This window comes from Eschrichtius robustus, chromosome 20 (assembly GCF_028021215.1).
Source record: "Eschrichtius robustus isolate mEscRob2 chromosome 20, mEscRob2.pri, whole genome shotgun sequence".
In the NCBI taxonomy this organism is placed as follows: domain Eukaryota; kingdom Metazoa; phylum Chordata; class Mammalia; order Artiodactyla; family Eschrichtiidae; genus Eschrichtius; species Eschrichtius robustus.
Window position 1 is genome coordinate 12,943,860 of NC_090843.1, and position 17,680 is coordinate 12,961,539.

The 17,680-nt window shown below is 47.2% G+C and overlaps 1 protein-coding gene across 2 annotated transcripts in view; it reads left to right on the forward strand.

The window, feature by feature from the left end:
- Positions 1 to 17,680, forward strand: part of FOXK2 (forkhead box K2) — a 67,251-nt gene that overhangs the window by 32,230 nt on the left and 17,341 nt on the right. For both annotated transcript variants that reach the window (XM_068530337.1, XM_068530336.1), the window contains exons 2-4: positions 9,215 to 9,409; positions 12,096 to 12,243; positions 15,792 to 15,938. In XM_068530337.1, coding sequence (XP_068386438.1) covers positions 9,215 to 9,409; positions 12,096 to 12,243; positions 15,792 to 15,938 — 490 coding nt within the window. The remainder of the gene's footprint in view (positions 1 to 9,214; positions 9,410 to 12,095; positions 12,244 to 15,791; positions 15,939 to 17,680) is intronic.

Genomic DNA, 17,680 nt, shown 5'->3' on the forward strand with positions numbered 1-17,680 from the left:
GAGGGGAAGGGGGTGTGGGAGGCAAGATGTGTGTGAACTGAGCCTCCAGGCCCCAGGCTGTGGTCTTTTGACCCATTGGACCTCACTTACAAAACACAGACTCAGATAAAATGATTAAGGAGAGATTTCAAGGTGCTGGCTACGGAACATTCAGCCTCATCTGTGGGCCCTTCTGAGCACAACGCCTGTTTGACTCACTAACTAGCCACATGCCTGCAGTGTCCCTGTCCACGCAGAAAAGCGTTGTTTCACGTGCTGTGTAGTTTCTAAGTCACCTCAAAGCTAAACGTGCAGTGAAAGTGCTTCACTCAAAGATAAATCTCGCAGCGCCTGAGCCCAGGTTGCAGGTGTCTTATTGAATTAGGCTTTTGAGGCTCCGGTTAGAAGTTCATGCTAGGGACTTACCTGGTGGCACAGTGGTTAAGAATCCTCCTGCCAATGCGGGGGACATGGGTTCGAGCCCTGGGCTAGGAAGATCCCACGTGCCACGGAGCAACTAAGCCCGTGCGCCACAACTACTGAGCCTGCTTTAGAGCCCGCAAGCCACAACTACTGAAGCCTGCGCGCCAACTACTGAGACCACGCGCTGCAGCTACTGAAGCCCGCGCACTCTAGGGCCTGAGTGCCGCAACTACTGCCTGTGTGCTGCAACTACTGAAGCGCGTGTGCCTGGAGCCTGTGCTCTGCAACAAGAGAAGCCACCACAATGAGAAGCCCACGCACCGCAACGAAGAGGAGCCCCCGCTCTCCGCAGCTAGAGAAAGCCCTCGCGCAGCAACAAGACCCAACGCAGACAAAAATAAATAAAAAATAAATTTAAAAAAGAAGGAATAGCTTTATTATATATAAAAAAGAAATTCATGCTAAACCCAACAAAAACTATAGTAACGTGGCCTCTTTTAATAAACACCATTGTGTTTCATGAGTTCTATAGAATGTTTTAGCGTTTTTCAGGGTAAGAAGTCAAGCTGAGGTAATAGGTGTTGCTTGAGGTTTACTGCAAAGGAGCAGCAGAGAAAAGTGTGGACTACTTAGGGTTTCGGGCTCCTTCCAGTATGGTCTTCATTGTCCTAACCTGTCTTATAGTGGGTCAGGCTGTCGACCTGTGACTTGTGCTCTTTAATAAGTGGCTGCTGGCCTCCCAAAGACACCTCCTCTGAGGGGCAGCCCTCTCCTGAGCTGATGAGCTGCCCCTCCACATACCCTCTTCTGGGGAGAAGGGAGCACCCACCAGGCTCCGAGTGGCCCTTTCAGACCCATGGTGGTGGCAGCTCAGCGTGACCAGCGGGTAGGACTGACTGGTGGTGCGGACTTGTTGCTCTTGGAGCCACAGAAAAGGCAGCCCCGGGTGGGGGAGTGATTTATGAGTCACTGACAAATGTGATTGATTAAGGGCTACAATTCATTAAAGGTTGTAGTAAAAGTTTTGATATTTCTGTCAAAAATTAGAGGAAACTAGTAGAAGAGAATGATCAAAGTGTATATATAGGCCCATTTAAAGTGCCTTTTTGGCTAAGTCCGCCTCAGGGTTTGGAAAGAAGAGGAATTTTTTTTCCAATTTTTCTTCCAAAATTCCAATGGAATTTTCTTCCATTTTTGCAAAAGATAAAAAAGAGGCATGGCTTGCCATCGTAACTGAGTTATGGGTTGACTAGAGCCCATTGTTAAACTCCCACAGTAGTGTTTCCTCCTGCAGGGTAATGCTTGCTTGAGTCCTGAAGGCTGTTCTCTTCCACCAGGCCTGCTGGTTGAGTTTCTTAGGCTCTTTCTCCTCTGTGATGTGGCGAATGTACCCTCTCACCGCCGAGGACACCGAGTGTGTCTGTCCAGGTTTCAGGAGGGGCTGGTTGGACGTCCCCCTGGGATTATGGGTAACGGGCACCTCAGAGGTCATGTGTCCACTTAGCCATTGCACCCCCCAGCCTGTTCCTCATCCATCCTCATCTCAGTAATTGGTACCAACATTCTTAGTCACACGAGCCAGATGTGAAGCCAGTCATCCTGCGGTCTTCTCCCTTCTATGCCCACACGTATTGGTGGGTCATCAGGGCCGTTTATTTCCATCTCCCATACCAGTCAGATCCCGTCTCCTCTTTCTGTCCTCACTGCCTCACGTGGTGTGAGCAGTGCACACCCTGGCTCCTTGGAAGCCTCCTCACTGGTTTCCTCATTTCCCCCCTTATCTCCCGATCCAGTCTTGGATGTAACTGTCCACACATTTCTTCAAATGCGGAAGATCCTGTTGCTTTCCTCCTTGGCAATCACTGCTGCTCATAGCAAGTCATCGATGGCCTCGGAGCACTGTCCACCCTGTGTGACATGTTATTTTTATTGACACAGTCTTTCCTTTGCCAATCCCGACATTAAATGATCGGATTGTCTTCCCCTTCTTATTAGATTATCTTTGTCAGCTGTCATAGGTGAATGACAGAGTAACTGGCCTCCCATTTCTTCCCTTGGAGAGCAGGTCAGCAGCTCAGCTAATGTCTCTGTGGCCAGTTGCATAGCTGAAAGGACTTGAAATGATTTTCCAGACATCCCTTGGGATTGCTAACACTAGGGAGGTGATGGTGTGTGGAGAGGGTCCTCGCTGTAAGCCCTTCTGCCCATTGACCGCAGGGGCCACGGAACTCGCTCCTTCTGTCTTTTCTCTCTGCCTTGGAACCAGCAGTATCCTCAGTGGAGCCACTGCATCAGCCTGGGCCCCAGAGTGAGGGAAACGTGGAGCAGAGCAGCCACGAGCAGCCACTTATGGGGTGGGTGGATGGTAGAAGCTAGACCCAGACCTTTGCTGTGAGCCACAGAGATCTTGGGCCGTTTGTAGAACAGCAGGGTTCAGCCTATGCTGGCTGTCAGGACACTCAATGCTGTGCTCTAGGAACATGATTGGGAGATACTGTTCTGTGTGAATATTGCTATATGTAGGATGGGACAAATCTTCCCAGGAGAGAAGAAATCCAGAGTACAGAGTATGGTGTCACCACAAACCACAGCTTCTTGGGTCACAGTCTGGAAGCCCAGTGATGGGATGGTGTGTAGGTTTAACAGACATCAACTGTGTTGGGTGAATGTGAGGGCACAGATGTCAGGGTCATTTATGTGAATGTGGCCATGACCCTGTCCTGTGAACTCCAGAACTGGGGTTGTACTTCCCTGCTTAGCCCAAGGCTGACTATCAGGGACAAACAGACTCTGGAGGAGGGTCTGGAGTTGATAAGAATTGCAGTGAGGTGACATTTCATAACTGTGTCAGGTGTCCCACAAGATTGTCCTTGGAATTTGGTGGGATTCTGAAATATATAGAAGATAGATAATGATGAGGGTGTGTCCCAGAGCAGGGCTCTCAGACTGTCTGTGGAGAAGGTATAGTCTGAACAAGTAGAAGAGTGAGTGGTTTCCAAACACTGTGTCTATGCTCACCTTGTCACGGCTCATGACACAGTTCCTGGCCTGGCTCAGGCCCAGCGACACCTGGAGTGGCACAGCCTAGATCATCAAGCTTTGCATTGGACATCTTGAAAGTTTCCAGATTTTTTTCTTTTTCTTTGAAATTACTCAGACTTATAGAAAAGTTGCAAAAATAGAACAGAGATTCTCATTTTCCCAGATTCCCCAAATACTAACATTTACCACACTTGCTTCATTACTCTGTTTTTTCCCTGAAAATTTTGAGAATAAGCTGCATACATGATTCATTTTTACCTCTAAAATATTTCCATGTGTATTTCCTAAAAAATTTTCTAACATAACCACAGCCCAGGTACCAATACCAATTAGCGTTGATACAACACTGTGACCTAACCCACTGGCCTTAACTGGACTTAGCAATCGTTTACTGATGCCCTTTTTCTAGAGTCAGATCACACATGCATTGAACTTTACTCTCATTTGTGACCGTTCCTTGGCCTTTCTGTGTCTTCTATGTTGATTTTTATTTTTTTTTAAGAAGTAGGGTCAGCTGCTGGGGGTGAGATAGGAAGTTAGCAGGTCATAGATTTAGGGAGCTGGAGAAAGTTGGGGTTTTTTGTTCATTTGTTTTAATATTTATTTATTTATTTGACTGTGCTGGGTCTTAGCGGCATGCAGGATCTTTATTTGCAGCATGTGGGCTCTTAGTTGCGCCATGTGGGATCTAGTTCCCTGACCAGGTATCGAACCCGAGCCCCCTGCATTGGGAGCGTGGAGTCTTAACCACTGGATCACCAGGAAAGTCCCATTGTTTTGTAGAATATTTGAGGACAGGCCAGTTGTTTTGTAGAATATTTGTCTGATGTTTCCTCTTGGTGAGATCCAGGTTTGTTATTTTTAGCAGGAAATCCAAAGGTGAGGCAGTGTCTTCTCGGTGCCCCATGGCAGGGACACTGTTGCTGCTTTGTGCCCTGGCCATGAGGGTGGCATCTGCAGGCCTTGTCCCATTAAACTTTCTAAAATACTCTTTAAAAACTGAGGGACTCCAGAGTTATCCTAATAATGACTGTCTGAATCACATTCAGATGTGTTTTTTTAAGTAGGTAGAAATGAAGCCCACTTGTGGGGAGATTTTTCCAACTCAGGAAGTGTGTCTGAGTAATCTGTGCCACGACAGAGAAGGATGACAGGAGGCTGGGGGACATGGTGGCTGTCCCCCCCGGGGCCTGCCGTCACTGTGGGGGCTGAGGTGGAAGGCTGCTCTGCTGCACTCACCATTCCGAGTGGTGCTGTGGGGCCAGACCACTGTTCCTGCCTGTCTCGTCTTCTGTGGGGTAAAGGGTATGGGAGCCAACCTCTTCCTGAGACCAGCTACACCTCTGAAGTGGCCCAGTTGGACTTGGTTGTAGGGAATAGTTTGCCTAATTGGTTAATTGTTTGAACTTGCTTTGCATAGAGATATCACTAAATTTGACTTTCCATTTGGTTGGAGACTTATTTCAATATGGCTTATTTCTGCCTAGCTGTATGATGTTAGTGTTGAAGTATTTGCAGCAAGGCCTGGCTTTGTATTGATATATAAAGAACAGGTCTTCAGGGACTTCCCTGGTGGCACAGTGGTTAAGAATCCGCCTACCAATGCAGGGGACACGGGTTCGAGCCCTGGTCTGGGAAGATCCCACATGCCGCAGAGCAACTAAGCCCGTGTGCCACAGCTACTGAAACCTGCTCACCTAGAGCCCGTGCTCCACAACAAGAGAGGCCACCGCAAGGAGAAGCCCGCGCACCGCAAAGAAGAGTGACCCCTGCTCGCCGCAACTAGAGAAAGCCCGGGCGCAGCAGCGAAGACCCAATGCAGCCAAAAAACAAATAAATAAATAAAGAACAGGTCTTCAGAATCCTTAGAGCTTCTTTGTGAATCTGAAAATTCAGAGCTCTAGACCCAAGCCATTGGCTTGCATATCTCATTTGTAAGAGTTTCCATTCCAACAAGAAAAATGCCTGTCACCAAGTATAGGAGACTAAGAGAGAGGTGAAGAAAAAGATATTTGCAACTCTGAATTCGTATTAAAATTGTTAATGTTTATTCAAGTAAAAGAAACTTAGTTTTTATCAGGGTCCTTGCCTAAGTTTGAAACCATCAGCTGTTGTGTTGTTTCAGTTTTGATTTGTGGCTCAAGTTGTGCGGCTTCTCAGAGGTGCTCAGTACCTGGTCATTTTTTGCTTAGGGGTTTGCCGTTCTGCTTTCTGCTGTCTGGTTTTTCTTATTGTTCATTTAAAATCTTTCCCTTTTCTCTGTTATTCTGTCATATTTCTCAGAGTTCTCATAAACATGCATTTTTTTTTAATATATTTGTTTTTTTTTAAAATTTATTTATTTATGGCTGTGTTGGGTCTTCGTTTCTGTGCGAGGGCTTTCTCTAGTTGCGGCAAGTGGGGACCACTCTTCATCGCGGTGCACGGGCCTCTCACTATTGTGGCCTCTCTTGTTGCAGAGCACAGGCTCCAGACGCGCAGGCTCAGTAATTGTGGCTCACGGGCCTAGTTGCTCTGTGGCATGTGGGATCTTCCCAGACCAGGGCTCGAACCCGTGTCCCCTGCATTGGCAGGCAGATTCTCAACCACAGCGCCACCAGGGAAGCCCACAGATGCCTATTTTTATACTGAGCTTTATTACAAATCTTTCAGGATCAGTTAAAGTATTTTTAAAGAGCACACGGTGTTAGGTATTGTGGTGGTATGAAGCAGTGTGAGACCCGGGCAGCATGCTCTTAATTTCCCAAATCAGTATAGTGTCTTTTAGGCTCTTAAACCCTTTCCATGACCTGAAGTGCTTCATGGGAACGAGGACCAGAGTGCCCAGACGTAACAGTCCCTTGGTGGTGGTGTGGGGGAGACAGAGATCTGACACTCACCTTGCTTTGTCTGCTGTTTTAATGTTTTGCTGCTCTTTTTACTTTTGTGAAACAATTAATTAAAATTATCCCACTATTTTTTTTTAACATGTTGGGTGGGGTGGGCTGGGCTACCTAGTCTCTGTAATTAAGCTTTGTTTATTTTATTAATTTATTTTATTTCTTTTTGGCTGCGTGGCATGTGGGACCTTAGTTCCCTGACCAGGGATCCAACCTGGGCCCCCTGCAGTAGAAGCATCGAGTCGTAACCATTGGACCGCCGGGGAAGTCCCTATCCCACTGTTTTCTATTTCTAGCTTAGAAAAGTCAAGCAGTGGCCATTCACATTCCCTAAAGGGGAACAAGGATTTCATCACTAATGGAACTCCATAGAGAACTCAAACATCACTTTGATATATTTTGCTTTGAATGTAACCTACATAGAAAAATCGGTTATAATTATAACATGGGTGCCCATGTAATCACAACCCAGGTAAAGAAATAGGCCACTGTTAACCCAAAAGTATAGAATATGTGCTGTGAACCCCCTGACATGTTATCAACATTTTACCAATTTCTGTATCCATCTACAGATGGCTTTTTTTATTAAAAAAAAAAAAAACTTTATTGACGTATACTACATATACAGAAGAGTGTATGTTTCATACATGCATAACTCGATGAATTTTCACTAATAGGAACTCACCCATGTAATAATAACTCAGATTAAAAAACAAAGTTACCACACTACCTGGGTAGCTTTTAAATGTGTTTCATGGCTCATACACGTATGAGAAGTTCACGCTTAGATGCAAACAGAGATACCATTTTCACCTGTCAAGGGGGTGGGGTTAGTGGCAGTGTCCACTGATGGCCAGGACACTCTCACATGCTGTCGGTCAGAGGCTGTCAGCAGGTGGCCTGACAGTGCCTTGCGTTGCTTTAGATGCCCTCTGTGCCCTTGGAGCCTGAGGTTTATGGATGGCGCCTGTGCCGTGGAGACGATTGTTGTCTTTAATTGGAAACTTTGGGAATAGGATACAAAGGAAGGAAGTTCTCCATGTGGTGGTGCTAGCCCTGAAGGCAGCGCTCAGCCGTCTGTGCGAACAGACCCTGTGGGTGACACTGAGGGAACGTGCAGACTGAGGGCCAATGTGCAGGGTGTGGTCCTATTTTGTGGAAAGCAGAAATAAACCCCGGGAGACGTGTAGGTACCCCTTGGGGGAGGGAGGAGTCCCATTCTCACATTCCCGTGTTGGAATTGTGCACAGTGCTTTGTTGCTTCCGTGGCACATGGAGGACAGGCAGGTGGGTGTGCTGCTCCTCTGGTGCAGTCTGGGCTTCTGTGAGTTCCCAGGTGATGACGGAACAAACAACACAGTGGATGGCGAGTGTCCAACTGTAGGAAAAGCAAGTACTATTGACATCTTACAGTGGGGCTGAAGGTAGTTTGGTTTTTTCATTTTAATAAACGTTTGAGTGTTTGATAAATATTTGAATTAATCCTCATGGTACTCTCAGAGAAAGATGCTGTCATCTGTTCTGTGGATGAGGAAACAGGCACAGAGAGGTAACTGCTCTGCAGGATCGGATGCCCTCGTGCTGGGTGACGATGCTTGTTCTAACAGCCTGACCTTCCTGCTGAACAATGACTATCGCCTGAGGACAGGGGCTCAGGAACTACAAATGGGAGGAAAAGGAGGAAACTTCCTTACTCCCATAATTGTTATATATATTGTGCTAGAAATTAAGGCCAGTGGGGTCTTAATCCCCTTCTTTTCTAGGCCTGGAGTTGATTATTCAAATCTCATGCTAACGACAAAGGGGCAGCTGCAATTGTGGGCTTCCCGTTTGTTGTATTCATGTGATTTGCTTGTTTTAATTACCTTTTTAATGTATGAAACTGGGCACTTGTTCATTAATTCCAACAAGTGTGTACTGAGGGCCTTCTCTGTATATACCAGGGACTCTTCTGGTCTCCATGTTATAGCAGTGAACTGAGCTTTGTTCTAATGGAGGTTGTATCCTATTGGGGTGACAACAAGCAAAAGCGGGGTAACATAGAATCATGTGGCCAGAGTGAAATGAAGAACAAGGCAGCAAGGGGAGGGTGTGGGGCGGTAAGGAAACCCTTGGATAGGCAGCTGAGGGGTGGGAGGGGACCCCTGGGTAGTGAGCAAGGGGAGGAACGGACAAGAGGCAGGGATGTGGGGTCTGACCCACAGTGGGGTGGGGGCCTCTGGGGTATTAAAGTGGAGGGAGGACAGCATGAGAGAAGGATCTCGAGAAGGAAAGAGCTGTGCCCCGAGGGCAGAAGAGACAGAGGCTGGCCTTTTTGTATCTTTGAACACCACATGCAGATCTTGCTGTTTTAGAAACACCCTGGCTACTGGCTGCAGACAGACTAGAGTGGGAACCTGAGAGAAGGGCTGGGCAAGAGATGTCATCAGAGGTAAGCAGGTGAGGGGCGTTCCTGGGGCGCCTCCTCCTTGTGATGGGACTGTCCATGCACTGCAGGGTTAGCAGCATTCCTGCCTGGCCTCCACCTACTCAATGCCAAGAGCACATCTCCAGATCCCAAGCCTGTCTCCAGAGCCTGCCCAGTGTAGATTAAGTGGTATTTGAGTCTTTTTTGAGTCTCCTCTCCCTTTTTTTTTTTTCCTGTTGGGCTGGTCTAAATGATGTTTTTGCTTACTAGTGTTTTTAAATCATGTGATGCCTCCTTTGTGTTTCACTCATTAATCGACTTGTAACATGTGAGGTGAACTTGAAGTGGGCTTCTTTCCGACTCTTCCATGCAAGTCGAGGCTCCAGTATGTCTGGGGACACTCGGGCTCTGCAACCTGTTGTGGGTGGGGCATCCTGCCCACCGATCGGCAGATGGACGCTGACAGTTGGCTTTTCTTTTTTAGGTGCACGTTCAGGTTCCCGAGCACAAACATCAAGATCACATTCACTGCCCTGTCCAGCGAGAAGAGGGAGAAACAGGAAGCGCCCGAGTCCCCAGTGAAGCCCGTGCAGGCTCACATCTCGCCGCTGACCATCAACATTCCAGACACCATGGCCCACCTCATCAGCCCCCTCCCCTCCCCCACAGGAACCATCAGGTACACAGCAGCTTCCTTGGTAGATGGGGTCACCGTGGGGTCAGGGTGTGCATGTGCCAAGGTGGACATGACCCTGTCCAAATTTCAGTCCTTGCCTCTTGCAGTGGGACATTCAGAAGCCATCGTACGTCACAGTAGTGGGCAGCAGCACACAGCGACGTCTTCTCCCTTCCCTGGTGCTGACCTACATGGAGAGGGAGATGTTGAGGGCACTTAAAATATTGTTTAGTTTCTGAGCACTGTTTGCTCTTAGTTTCCTGCATATGAAACACAGTTCCCAAATGTTCCTTGTTTTCACTTGTGGATTCTTTTATTTGAGTGTAAGTTTAAAGGACAGATGATTTGTCTTATTGGTCTAAAGTGTGAGGTGGGTTTTCAGTTGCATTTTGAGTTTTTTGGTTTGCTACAATTTCGTGCAAATTTTGATGACTTACACTTTGGATTACTGAGTTTGACCACAGTGAGGTGACAAACTTCTGTTTGTCCTAATGTCCTAAGAGAGACTGGGAGCCTCAGGAAGTGGAGGATGGTGCCTTCAAGGCGTGCTCTCCACTGCATAACCCAGTGCAAGATGGTCATGTTGTGCCGCGCTTTCAGGGGGCAGTAGCTGGGGGTCAGGTCAGGAATTGCCCAGGACCAGCAGGCGCGACCCTAGGACAGGGCTCAGATGGTCGGTCCTCCTGTGTTCTGTTGGGTCTTAGAAGAGTGAAGTATGTATTCAGGCATCTTCTTCCATGTGAGTAATGTTAGACTTAGGTGCAAAAGGAACACATTTGCTTCTCTTGAGAGCCAAGCTCCTACTGTCCAGGTGTGTCCGCAGGGCATGGCTCCAGGCAGAGAAGGCCTTGCCTCGTCCACTGGGACTGACCCCTACATGTAGCAGAGCAAGGAGGGCACAGAGGGAACACTGGCAGCTCTGGGTTGTAGCTTTCAGTCGGACACTTCTGTTTCTTATCTTAAAAGCCAGCATGCACAGAAAGGTATCCTTCTGGAAAGGCCTGGAAGGAGTGTCAGGTAGACTCTGGCTGCACCCTTGCTTGGTGTTGTGTGAGTGCAGCTGCTCTCGGGCCCCTTCTCTGCCCCCTGCCATGGCTGCTCCGCTGAGGATGCTGCCTCTGTCTCTCCCACTTGGTTGAATTTGTCTGCATGTGACTAGATGGACCAGGTAGTAAGTGTGGCAGTGGGTAGGCAGAAGTCAGCAGCCGGTGGCCCGATTTTTATTCAGCACTGTGTGAAAAGTGCACAGAATTCACAGAGGAAGAGGAGAAAGCCCGTGTTTACCCACGTGGGACAGCGGCCCACAGTGGAAGCAGCAGCTTTAGGGTCAGGTCACTGGCAAACTGCCCGGCCATGTGGAGACAGAAGTTCTGTGGGCGCTCAGGGAACTGGAGGTGGTTGGAAACTTTAGGGTTTGGGTCAGGAGCTGATGCAGTCTCTCCTCACCCCCTGCCCCATCTTCATCCTGTTTTCCTTGCTCATCCCCTCTTCATACCCCACCACCAGCACCGAGCAGCAGAGCACCCCTGCTGTTGAGACAGCTCACGGTGGTGGAGCCCACCACCACCCAGCCAGTGGGGCCACTCACCACAATGACCCTTCATTTATGCTAGCTAGTTTTAAAATCATAAAGCAGGAGTTCCAAGAGTGTGGTCCTGCCATCTGTCTTGTTCCTCTCTCCCCAGTGCTTTAAGAGTTGCTCCTGGCATGCGGTAAACACTTGTTTCGTGGGTGAGTGCATATACTGACGGTGCATGTTCATGGTAGAGAGTCCAGTAGTGCTTCAGAGGGTGCCAGGTACTAGTGTGTTGTTCCACCTCCTGGGCCCCTCCTTTCCAGTTCAGTTTTTTGGAGGTAACTACTGTTTCTTAGGTATTTTTTCCAGAAATTTTCTATACATTTGCAATACTTGACTTTTTTTTATCCAAAACATAAATGAGATCTAACCATACATACTGTTCTATAACTTACTGGATTTTTAAAACAGTCTTATCTTGGCATCCTTCCATTTCAGTAGCTTGTTCTCTTTTGTAAAGTATAATACTGTACAGAAAAGGGAGAATAAGTTAAATACATAACTTGGTGAATTACCACAAATGAATGTGGCTCTTAATCAGCAGACATCAAGAATCAGAACATTCTCAGCATCATGGCCAAGCCCTACCTTGTGAAAAAAGAAAGTGCATGTTTGAAAACAGGTTCCTGTTTCTGATTTCTGGGTGTTCTCTGTGAGCCCGTCACAGCCTGCGTGTCTGTATCCATGGCCTCCTCCCCTTTTTGTGTGTCCTGTCTTCAGCCTCGCTGCTGTCCCCCTCTCTTCAGACTCCCCCTGACCTTTCCAGTGTAGCTGGAAGCCATGTCCTTTGTCACAGCCTGTCCTCAGCTTCCTGGTGGGAGGGGGCGAGCAGAGCAGTGGTCTGTGTTCATCTACCAGGCCGAGTCCTGGAGCCATCATGCATGGTTCTGTGTCCTTGGTAAGTTCCTAAGATGACACATGTGGAAGCAAATACCTGATTTCTTAGGGTGATCTTAAATTTCACAGAGTTAATGAGTCCATTTTTCCATGGAAAATGCTGAAGTTCTCTTACTTTTAAAATTTGTTTTCCTTGAAATAAGAGTCAGTTATTGAAACAGAGTGTGATGTACGTTTTACCATAGACTGATAGGAACAACCTTTTCTCGTCCACAGTGCTGCGAACTCCTGTCCATCCAGCCCCCGGGGAGCAGGGTCTTCAGGGTACAAAATGGGCCGTGTGATACCATCTGACCTCAATTTAATGGCCGACAACTCACAGCCAGAAAATGAGAAGGAAGCTTCAGGTGGAGACAGCCCAAAGGTAAATGTTTTATAGCCTCGAAACAGAACCCAGGGCCTGTTGGGGAGCCAGCTGTCCTCACTGCATTGCCTGCATGTCAAGGAACACCCCCCCAGGGCCTTTTGAGAAGTGCACGTCTACGTGGATGTTGGGTCATTGCTGAGCATGTTCTCAGTGCTGGGCACTAGAGATGCGTTCTTTTGGTCATTCAGCACTGGGCCCTCCTTGGTGGCAGCTATGGGCCCAGGTGCTGAGAGCTTGAACCCTTGGTCCTCACAAGGTCACTGCCTGGTGTCCTAGGAGACCACTCTTGGGATTTAGTCCTCCTGTCCCAGATGCTGAAGGTTGCACACACACATGTCTGAATGTACATGTGAACACGTATGCACACAAACACACTTTAGAGAGGGCACATCAGTTCCCCTTTTGGATGGTAATTATTTTTTTTTTTTAATTTTATTTATTTATTTAATTTATTTGGCCGCATCGGGTCTTAATTGTGGCATGTGGGATCTTCGTTGCGGCACACAGGATCTTTCATTGTGGCACGCAGGCTCTTCGTTGTGGTGCGCGGGCTTCTCTCTAGTTGTGGAGCACAGGCTCCAGAGCGTGCGGGCTCAATAGTTGCGGCATGCGCAGGCTCAGTAGTTGTGGCGCTTTGGCTCAGTAGTTGCAGCACACAGGCTTAGTTGCTCTGCGGCATGTGGGATCTTAGTTCCCTGACCAGGGATCAAACCCACATGCCCTGCATTGAAAGGTGGATTCTTAACCTCTGGACCACCAGGGAAGTCCCTGGATGGTAATTATTGATGGCCCACAGTAGGACCCTGCTTATTTCTATTCTTTGACCCAATAACACCCCTTCTAGGACTTCATTTAAGGGAAATGGACAAAAATCTCAAAACAAAAGTTCATATAAAACAGAAAATTGAAAGCAACCTAAATGCCCCTAACTGAGGGAAGAATGATTAAGTAAGGGGATATTATGTGGCATAGTTACTGATATGGAAGTGCTCTTGATATAATGCTACGTGAAAAAATAAAATAAAACCAGGCATAGTATTACTTTATGTATTTATAAAATGTGGTATATTCGTGTCATAGGACACGTCATAGCCATGGAAATGGTTAAGCCGTGGCTGCGCACTGTCTCTCCACAGCAGCCAGGAGCCTCTTGCACAGGGTGCTGGGCAGGGGCAGACACAGAGGGGCACCCTCTGTTGGATTCCATTTTTGTCCATAGTCCATTTGCCTGTTTAAAACCAGGCAAAACTAAATTGTTTCAAGATGCATTCTTAGATGGTAAAACTTAAGTCACAGTAAGGTTATGATTAGTATAAAATGTCAGGAATAGTGGTGGCCTCTCTGGGAGGCAGAGGGGGCACGAGGAAGCTTCTGAGACGTGGGCTGTGTTCTCTCTTGACCTAGTGTTGGTTGTACTGTTGTTCACTTTACAAAAATTTGTTTTTACCTGATATGGGTGTATTATGGGCTTTTCTGTCTGTGTTATGTTTTTCAATATAAAAAAGCTTTTTTAAAAAATTGAAATGTATAGAAGAAAGATAACAAACACAGCAGCATAGGCACAGTGAGGAAGGCTTTGTACTCTCACCTGGTGTGTACTCCAGCTCAGCCACTCCACCGTCCCTTTCCTGTAACTCAGCGTGAGCTCACTCAGGGGACAGACAGGGCAGAGCCTGGCCCAAGTGCTCAGGAAATATCAGCTATTTAAAAGTGGGGTGCTGGGGACTTCCCTGGTGGTGCAGTGGTTAAGAATCAGCCTGCCAGTGCAAGGGACATGGGTTCGAGCCCTGGTCCGGGAAGATCCCACATGCCGTGGAGCAACTAAGCCCGTGTGCCACAACTACTGAACCTGCCCTCTAGAGCCCGAGAACCACAACTGCTGAACCCGAGTGCCAGAACTACTGAAGCCCGCGCGCCTAGAGCCCGTGCTCCACAGCAAAGGGAAGCCACTGCAATGAGAAGCCCGTGCACTGCAACGAAGAGTAACCCCTGCTCGCCGCAACTAGAGAGGGCTCGTGCGCAGCAACAAAGACCCAATGCAACCATAAATAAATGAATGAATGAATGAGTGAATGAATGAATGAATGGACGGATGGGATGCTAACGGACTTCCCTGGTGATCCAGTGGCTAAGACTCCCAATTCAGGGGGCCCGGGTTTGATCCCTGGTCAGGGAACTAGATCCCACATGAACTTAAAAAAGATCCCACATGCCTCAACTAAAAAAAGATCCTACATTGACGCAGCTAAAGATCCTGCACGTCACAACGAAGATCCCGCGGGCCACACCCTGGTGCAGCCAAATAAATAAATATTTTAAAAAATAAAAAAAGTAAATAAAAGTGGGGTGCTGGGATAACAGGTGGTTCAGTCTTCCAGTGCAGAGCACATGCCCATGGCCAGCTGTCAGGACTAAAGTTAGCCTGTACAGGTGAAGCCTGCATTCCGTTCTTTGGCACTTCACTTTCCTTCCTCACCCATCCTACAGTCCTCTGCTTGTCTGCCTATTTGTATTTATCTCTAAACAATATCTAAATTGTTCATTTCTAAACCTCATATAAGGAATATCATCTTGAATGTATTCTTTTGCAGCTTACTGTTTACATTCAATGTTAGGTTCTGTGGTTTCTCTGTTGATAATGTGTATTTCCCAGTTCACAGCCAGAGGTGCACCCTCTCCCCAGTGGGCTTGTGCACGTGTATGGGGTTCTGAGTTGTCACAATGGCAAAGAGCCACTGGTGGCTTTGAGTGCGCTGGGACCAGGAATGCCAACATCCTGTGGTGTGCATGGCAGCCCTGCACACCTGAACAATGCCTGCCCAAGTGCCTTGGACCCCGGTGTGGGAACCCTGCGTCTGGCTCCTGGTGCTTTCCTCTGCGTGGGGTTTTCTTACAGGAGGAGCCTCTTGATGGACACTTGTTTCTGAGTGGTCCTTACTCTGGCGCTAGGGTGTTCAGCATTCCTGCCCCATCTCCTTGTGTGTATGAGGACCCCCACAGGGGCCTGAGAGAGGGTGGCTCGCTCCACCCTTCGCCACCACTGTCCTGGCCCAGCTCTTCACTTGACTGCTAGAGCCACGTGATGGTCCTCTGGCATGGTTTAGTATGCATGCTGTGGACCCTGCTGAGGTGAGGCAGCTTTTCTCATTTTCTTATTCTTTTCGTTTTTACCATTTGGACTTTTTCCTTATGTGGTTTTAATGTTCTTTTTTATGCTGCTGTACATGCATCCATTTGCTTCCTCCAAATTTTCCAAATGCTTTCCCATCATATTATATTACTTTTTTTTCTTCCCCCTGCCACGCGGCTTGTGGGATTTTAGTTCCCTGACCATGGATCAAACCTGGGCCCTCAGCAGTGAGAGCGCAGTGTCTTAACCACTGGACTACCAGGGAGTTCCCCCCATCACATTAGATTACTTTTATAGGAAGGAAAACTAAGCATTATCATAGGAATGCTCAAAAATGTCAAGAATCCTGAATTATAGTAAATTTAGTAAAAATTTTGATAACTTCAATACTTTTTTTTTTTTAACTTAAACACAGGATGATTCAAAGCCACCTTATTCCTATGCACAATTAATCGTACAAGCAATTACGATGGCTCCTGATAAACAACTCACCCTAAATGGAATTTATACGCACATCACGAAAAACTATCCCTACTACAGGACTGCGGACAAGGGCTGGCAGGTAAATCCATTTCAGTTGTTACTAAATGTTTCTGTTACATGTCTTGTAGATGCTGGTTGGCAAATGAGAAGAGAATTGAGCTGCTATGTATGTAGCTGGGGCACAGGTAGAATGAGATGAGTGAGGGTCTCTTGTGCCGAGAAAGGAAGAGGCCTGCTGTTGCCACACTCTCTCTGACCTCCTTAGCGCAGAGTGGGAGGAATAGTGGTTCTAGAAGAAACCTCAGCACTGTTTCTTACTGTTATGGTCTCCATGGATGGGAAAGGTGTGGATCGTTTGAGATGTTTCTCTTGGACCAGTGCAGTTCATATGTCTAAAGTGAGGGAGAGTTAAAAATCTTGTCCATCCATTTACTTTGGCATTCTTCTGTCTTCCTTAGCTATACGTCTGCTGACATACGTAGCTTTTTGAAGTTTGCACAGAGATGGTTTTCAAACTGTTTTACTGAGGAACCCTTTCTTCAAAAGATACCTCCTCCAGTTGGCCAGTATACAAAACAGATGAACACAGCGCTGCCCTGTTTCAATTGTCCACCTGTACTTCCAGCCTATTCCTAGGCTGTCTGTGAATCCAGGCCTCCTCAGAGGACACTTTGAAATTGGTGCATAGTATTTCCATTTTTTAGCTTTTTAATTTAGTTTAATTTTTAAACCTCTACATTGTGTATGTTTTTCCTTGTTCTGCGTGTCTGTGTTATGTGTGGCCATTTACTAGGTGTTTAGCAGGACCTCACTAAGGGTAAGTTTGAAGTATGGAATAGTAAAAGCATCACAAAAGAGAGAAGAAACATACATTTACATATTTTGAATTTATTAAGTAACCAGGAATGGCTACAGAATTCCTTTGAGGCTTAATGAGTAAATGATCCTTTGAAAAATACATCTGTTGAACCATAACCATAATCAAGTGATGTGGGCGGGGTAGGGGGTAAGCCATTCTGTTTACGGAGGGTAAAAACTTTTTTCTTCTATCTGCAGATGCATAAACGTGTTGTAATAAAAATAGTATTCCAGCCAAATCCTGACTCTTTCCTCTGTAAGGGGTCTTTAGTCATGTAAAGACTAAAGGTACGAAATGAGACCTAGCCTATCCTCCTGGCCTGGAGCATCTGTGCCCTGCCCGCCTTCCTGTTCACAGCAAGGTGGCATTTCTTAGTTGGCCATGAGGGAAACAGTGGCTCGGGAGAACACTTCTGTATCCAGCTACCTGGCAGTTCTCTTAAGATGATGTACAATTAGGTCCCAGCAGTACTTACCATATTTTAATCTGTAACAGTGAGGTTGTGCTTCAAAGAAAATGAAAAACAAAAGAAGCAGAAGCAGACGACAGTCTATATCCATGTCCATGTCACACAGCTCCCTGGGCACAGGCAGGTGAGGTCTGTCACAGAGTGTCCTGTCCAGGAGCTGTGTGTAGAATTCTGATGATTTGAAATGCCAGTGAGCTGGGTTGTAATGGGAGTGAGTGTTTCTGAAAAGCCTGGCCAGACTTTCAGTGGTGTGTTTCCCTTCTGGTCATATTTCCCTGTGCTTTGTAGCATCCATTTACGGGAGAACTGATTCCGTGCATCACAGGGTTTTCTTGCTAAAGAAGACTGAAGGCTGAAGGGCGACCTCCTCCTGGCCTCGGGGTCCTGGGGAGTGAGTCAGTCAGGAGGGGCCGTGATCACGGAGAGGCGAGGCCTGTGGAGGTGACCCCTGAGTACACTGATTGCTGCTGGCTCCTGAAGTGACTTCACAGCC